This window comes from Lagopus leucura, unplaced genomic scaffold (genome assembly GCF_019238085.1).
Source record: "Lagopus leucura isolate 7727_CA_CO unplaced genomic scaffold, USGS_WTPT01 Super-Scaffold_100060, whole genome shotgun sequence".
Taxonomy (NCBI): Eukaryota; Metazoa; Chordata; class Aves; order Galliformes; family Phasianidae; genus Lagopus; species Lagopus leucura.
Window position 1 is genome coordinate 1,036,924 of NW_024962306.1, and position 5,997 is coordinate 1,042,920.

At 57.5% G+C, this 5,997-nt stretch overlaps 1 protein-coding gene across 3 annotated transcripts; it reads left to right on the forward strand.

Annotated features, from left to right (window-relative positions):
- Window positions 1-825: 825 nt before the first annotated feature.
- LOC122188390 (CMP-N-acetylneuraminate-beta-galactosamide-alpha-2,3-sialyltransferase 2-like) lies at window positions 826-5,005 on the forward strand. 3 transcript variants are annotated; one of them, XM_042886658.1, is made up of 7 exons: window positions 826-1,301; window positions 2,146-2,394; window positions 2,551-2,741; window positions 2,872-3,051; window positions 3,387-3,432; window positions 3,736-3,800; window positions 4,289-5,005. In XM_042886658.1, exons 2-7 carry the CDS (start codon window positions 2,158-2,160, stop codon window positions 4,518-4,520), a joined length of 951 nt encoding a protein of 316 aa, XP_042742592.1. In that variant the 5' UTR covers window positions 826-1,301; window positions 2,146-2,157; the 3' UTR covers window positions 4,521-5,005. The 3 variants fall into 3 exon arrangements, with proteins under 3 accessions (XP_042742592.1, XP_042742595.1, XP_042742594.1); XM_042886661.1 differs by having other exon boundaries at window positions 831-1,301; window positions 3,736-3,855; XM_042886660.1 differs by lacking the exon at window positions 826-1,301 and adding an exon at window positions 2,001-2,057.
- The last annotated feature ends 992 nt before the right edge of the window (window positions 5,006-5,997 follow it).

A 5,997-nucleotide genomic window follows, 5' to 3' on the forward strand; every position in this document is an offset into this window, starting at 1 on the left:
CTGTGTGAATGAGATCGGCTCACTGCACAGCCCTCAGGGGTCCGCCTTTTGGACAACAGTCCTCTGGAAAGCCAATGGCATGGCCTCACCTCGCCAGGATCCACTTTCTGCAGCAGGGAAGGAGTGGGGGACTGGTCAGACAGTGCACAACACTGGCCTTTTGGCTGGGGACTCCATTGGGTGCTCATCTCTGCTTGGGTGGTGACCCTGAGGACAACGCTTCGATCGAGGTATTGACTTGATGGTGTCAGGGGGAATAAGAGGCTTTGGTTGTTGGGTTTGGTTGTTTTGGTTGATGACTGGCCAGCATTTGGTGTCTGTGTTTGGTCGTACACATGGCTGCCTAAGAACGGAGTGTATGCAGCCTTGGGGAAAGACTTTTTTGTTGGAAGTATAGGGACCAGTATAGGGACCAGTATAGGGACCATTCCCTCCTCTGAGATTCTCCCTCATTCACCTCTGGGATCCCTAAAACACTGGGAGACATTGGGTGGGGATCCCTTGAGTATTAAAAAACTGAAACATTACTGTGGATAGAAAGGACGATGGGAGAAAAGTGTCTGGAAACGGGAACCTTGAATTCTAAGACAGTACTTCAATTATTGTTATTTTGTCACCATGTAGATAAGTGGGATGAAATTCTGTGTGTTAACTTGTTCTTTATGTTCTGAAACGATGCTGCAAGGCTCTGTTCTCTGCCCCAACTTCCCTTTCCTGCAGCAGTCACTGAGTTCTGCAGTGTGTGGGAGTGTCACCTCCTCCCGGCGCTGCTCAGAGCCACTGAGTGGCCCTTATGACAGCTGGGTGTCCCAGCATTCCTCCAGCCCCTTTCCCATCTCTGGGGCTGGGGAACACTTGGAGATGTCACTTAGGGCTGAGTGAGGGCAGGGACAGATCTATGGCCACCGCTGCACCTGGTGCTGTGGCTGCAATGCAACCTTGGGCCTGGGCAAGCCCCAGAGGTGCACTGGGGGGCTCTGTGCCTCCGCCTCGGCTGCTGGGAGGGGCGCAACCCGCCTCGGTGGGCTCAGTGCTGGAGGCCTTGGGGACACAGCGTTTGGCAGCCAGCCCAAAGGAAAGCAGCCTCGTTGTTTTCTGAACAGGAGTGACTTTGCTTCCGCCACGCTGGCAGCACTTCCTTCCCCCAGAGCTCACACTGGTGACATTTTCGTTCTTCCCAGGAGAACTGCTGCAACTGCTGTGGCCGCCCAGGACCGGCCCAGCCTCTTTCACTTCACCCACGTCCCACACCTCGCACCACTGACAGCTGGAGCAGTGGTTCTGCTGCTGGACACGTGCAGGTATGTCTGTATCCGTTATACAGAGGGGAGACAGAGTGACCCACGTCCATCCCAGAGCTGCCTGTAAGAGGTCTGGGGGGAGCATGGGGAACCCCGTGAGGGTGGGAGGGGCTCTGTCCTGCTTTCCCAGTGCAGTGGGGAAACTCCAGTCCCGAGTAGGGGTTGTCCCAGCATCCTGCTGTCAGCCTGCCCGGGGCACCAGGCTCTGAGTGCTGAGCACCTTGTGGCTATAACAGAGCTCTTGTTGCTCTGACTTTGGCTGGATGTGAGTGCTTTCAGCTGGCAGACAGGAAGGCCATGCTCAGCTCGGCGTTCTGACAACAGACAGACAGACAGACATACAGACACAGACAGACACAGACACGCACACAGACACACACACACAGAGACATAGACACACACGCGCACACAGACACACACACACACACGCTGCGGTTCCACCTCCCGGCAGCGACGCGGTGCCCCTGGGAGCCACGGAGCGGAGGCTGCGCAGTGCCTGCGCGGTCGGGAGCGGCGGGGAGGGGGTGTGGAAGGCACGGGAACCGCGCGCTGAAGCGGGGGGCCGGAGCAAAGATGCTCCGCAGCTCGCCCATGGGCCGGGTCGCAGTCGCCGCGCTCGCAGCGGGCAGAGCGCGGCACGCAGAGCAGCACGTGCTGCCGGCCCTGCCCTGCCCTGCGCTACTGCGGCGGTGCCGGGAGCAGAGCCGTAGGGCCGCGGAGCTGTTGGGAAGGGAAGCCCATGCCGGGCTGTCTCAGGTCTGCGGCGGGGCAGTGCGCAGCGGGGGGGGCAGCGGGCCGTGCAGGGTTCTGCTCTGCCCACGGTGCCACCGCCCTCCTGCTGCAGGTGCTATGAGGGATGCGCTGCCGGAAGCGCACGCTGCTGGGGCTGGCCCTGTGCCTGCCGCTCGGTCTGTGGCTGTTGTTCCGGGCCTCCGTGTCCGGCCTAGGCCTCTCTCCGTCCCTCCCCACCGTCAGCTGCACCGCCAGCTTCAACGCCTCCGCCTGGTTCAGCGCGCGCTACGATGCGGCTGTGGGGCCTCTGCTGAGCGGCCCGGCCCACGAGCTCTCCCCGGACGTGGTTCACTGGTGGCTGGTGAGTGGGGCTTGGATCTCTCCCGGGCTCCTTATGTCTGCCGGCAGCAGGTTTTACGCGCCCATTGCCCCCCAGCCTCCCCCACCTCACCCGGGCAGGTGAGGGGCTTCGCGCCGCAGGGGCTGACGCTGCCCGTCCTTGCCTGTGCTCCCCCAGACTCTGCAGGGCCCCTCCAGCATCGCCCCGCTCCAGGCCATCATCCGGAAGCTCTTTGCTGTCCTCCCGGCCCCCAATGGCAGCGTGTGGGACCCGTCACGCTGCAGGACGTGTGCCGTGGTGGGCAACTCGGGGCGGCTGAAGGGGTCCCGCCATGGCCCGCAGATTGATGCCCACCACTGGGTGCTGAGGTGGGTGTCACCAAAGGCTCATGTTCTCTTTTCCCTGCTGGCCGGGGTCACCTGGTGCTCCTGCTTGGCAGCTCAGGGCCCCCGTGGTGTGTACCTTCATTTTGGGACGTGCCTTCCCGCTGTCCCCTAGGATGAACAGAGCTAAGACAGCGGGCTTTGAGGTGGATGTCGGTGCGAGGACAACCCATCACTTCATGTACCCCGAGAGTGCGATGAACCTCTGGCCTGGTGTCCACCTTGTCCTCGTCCCCTTTAAGCCACTGGATCTCAAGTGGGTGACCAGCGCCTTCTCCACAGGAGAGCTCACACAGTGCGTCACCTCGGCCATCCTGGTGCTCTGGGAACAGCTGCTCTTGTTGGAGAGCCGGGGGCATGGGCTGGGGGACGAAGGGCTCAGAGGACTCTGGCATCCCACAGCACTGCAATTTGGGGAGTCTGCCCCCACAGGGCTTGGGCATCCTGCAGCCCCATACCCTCACGAGTGGGATGGAAGCTGTCCCGGCTGTGCCTCTTTGCGGGGCCAGGCCATGGGACACCATAGGGTCAGCCCAGGGAACTGCGGGTGCTGTGGCAGCAGGTGCTGGTTGTTGCAGCAAACCATCTGCCTCTGAAGGAGAACTCACAGCTGTCCTCTGGCTTTTGCAGCACCTACACAAGAGTGAAGCAGTTCATCAAAGCTGACAGAAACAAGGTAAGGGCTGGGCAGGCATCCAGCAAGCACTCCCTGCCTGAGAACTCAGTGCTGGGGCTGTGGGGCAATGGGGGTCAGGGGCTGAGGGCCACCAGTAACTTGGAGTGGCTGTCAGATGTGGGGTGGCCCTGAAAGCATCCGCAAGGCAATGTGGGAGCTGCTGCAAAGCTCTTCTTGGTCAGACTGGGTTCATTCTGTGGGAAGGCAAGTGGGGTACGGGCAGAGTTGGGGGACAGTGGTCCACAGTGGTGGTAGGAGCTGGCTGTCCTGATTGCAGCTTATCACGCCTCTAACCCCAATCAGGTGCTGATCCTGAGCCCAGCCTTCCTCAAGTACATCCATGAGAACTGGACGGAGCACCATGGCAGGTACCCCTCCACCGGCTTCACAGCGCTGCTCTTCGCCTTGCACGTCTGCCAGCAGGTGAGCACAGCCTGCAGCACCACACACTGCTCAGCCCCGTGGGCACCACCTGGAGCTTGCCACCACTGCTCCACACATGGGGAGGTGGTTTTTCTTGTGGCCATGCAGGATTTCCTTTGCTGCAGTGTCTACCACCCACTGGCATTTTGCCACCTCTGGCTCCAGCTCCCGTTTCCCTGGTGCATTATCTTGCACTAGATGCAGCATAGTGTGGGTGGGCAGTCATGGCCCTCAGCTGCTGGCCACCCTCTTGCTGGGGGAGCCCAGATGTGGTCAGCCTGGCTGTGTCACCTCATCCTCACCTGGGCCCTGGTGCTCTGTGCCTATAGAGCTTCTCCTGCCCCGCTCCCCAGATGCAGGACTGCACATGGTGGGTACTCACCTTGGGTCGGCCGGCCGCCTGTGCAGTGATGGCTCTGCTGGCATGCCACAGGTCTCCGTGTTTGGCTTTGGGGCCGACAGCAAAGGGAACTGGCATCACTACTGGGAAGAAAACCGCTGGTCTGGAGCCTTCCGCAGAACAAGGGTCCACGATGCTGATGTCGAATTCAGCCTCATCCAGAGACTGGCAGCTGAAGGCAGAATATTATTCTATCAGTGACATGCACTCAAGAAACGAGGCCAAGCCGTTAGCACAAGAACCGGCGGCTGCAGCAGCTCTTTAGCTTGCTTCTGCCCCTCGCTGGCTGGGGCAGCCTACGCTTGGTGTGTGCTGTGCTGGTCCCACCAGCTCAGCACGGCGGACAGCAGTGAGCATGAATGGCAGTAGAGCTCTGCTAAGCCTGAGAGATACCTGCTGCAGGTCTTGGTCTTCTCCAGAGAGGACACAGAGGGGCAGGAGGGGGGCAAACCCCGTGCTTTCAGAGCCCTCAGTTCAGGTGCTACACAGCAGAGCGGCTGTAACTGGATGGTGCACACACAGCCAAGTGCCAGTGCAGCTCTCAGGGGATGGAGCTGAGATGTCCACCCTCTGATGGCACATGGAGAGATTCTTTGGGCAGGCGGAGAGTCTTAACAGAACTAAGGAATATATTTTTATATTGCACCAAAGGAGAGTAAGAAACGAGAAAATGAAGCGCGCTAAGTCCGAACGCAGCAGAAATGAGTACAGCTGAAATGATATGTTGAATAAACTTTGACAGCACATAAAGGTCTACTGCTAACGTTTGTTTTACTTTCTGAGCTCTTGCTGCTCTGCACGGCTGATCGCAGACCCTGACGCCCTCCTGACCAGGGATGGGAGCCATCACTGCCCCACACCTCACTTTTTTTGCTGGTGCTGGTTGTTCAGCAAGCATGATGCAAAATTCAAAAGCTGCAGCCAGTCCAAGCGGATGCTACTAAAGCAGTTGCAAAGGCAGTAGGTTTTCAGATGTTTTCTGAGGAACATGCCAAGCATGGGGCTGCTCAGAGCCCTGCTCCTCCATCTGTGCCGCAGAGCGCAATGACCAAGAGAGCAGCTTGTTGTTTCCTTTCAGTCCCAAACACCACTGTCCTTGAATCAGATCCAGCTTTTCCACGCCTGAATCATACTGATCACGTGGAAAAGCACCAGATCAGTCACAAGCTCCCATTTTAACTGCAGGAAGACATTACCACTCCCTAAGCTACTAACTTCATCTGATTCCTGCCTCTCCAGGCAGAACCCCCATTTCTGTACCTGTTTTCTGTTTCTCTTTTCCGGAGCCTTCAGCAATTTCTATGCAGTTGTTCCAGTATTCCAGCATGGAGATTCATCACACACCTTATCCACACATCCAACTGCGCCCAAGTTTTTGTATGATCTGTTTCAAAGCTCTCTTTAACTAATTAAAAACAAGCTTCTGCTTACAAATTGATGGTATTTATCCTAAAGTTCTATCTTAGTTTAAAGCTTTCCCCCTGCATCATTTGATCCTGTGCCTGCTGTGCTCATACTGCACTGTGAACTGTGCCAGTCACTAAGTGCAGAGTAAACACCAAAGCCAATTTAGAGCCGAGATTAAGAGCACCGAGTCTGTGTTCCTTCAAACTGAGGCAGGAATCTGTAATTTTTAATTTCTCCCTTATTTTCAAGTTCCTCTCAGAATGATTTCACATACACTTTACTCGCTTGTGTAGGTCACAATCAAGAAAGAACAGAATTCACCATTATTGCCACGC

Coding starts and splice junctions, on each gene's coding strand:
- LOC122188390 (XM_042886658.1), top strand. CDS start 2,158: ATGCGCTGCCGGAAGCGCACGCTGCTGGGGCTGGCCCTGTGCCTGCCG. Junction 2,395..2,550: donor ACGTGGTTCACTGGTGGCTG/GTGAGTGGGGCT, acceptor GTGCTCCCCCAG/ACTCTGCAGGGCCCCTCCAG. Junction 2,742..2,871: donor GCCCACCACTGGGTGCTGAG/GTGGGTGTCACC, acceptor GCTGTCCCCTAG/GATGAACAGAGCTAAGACAG.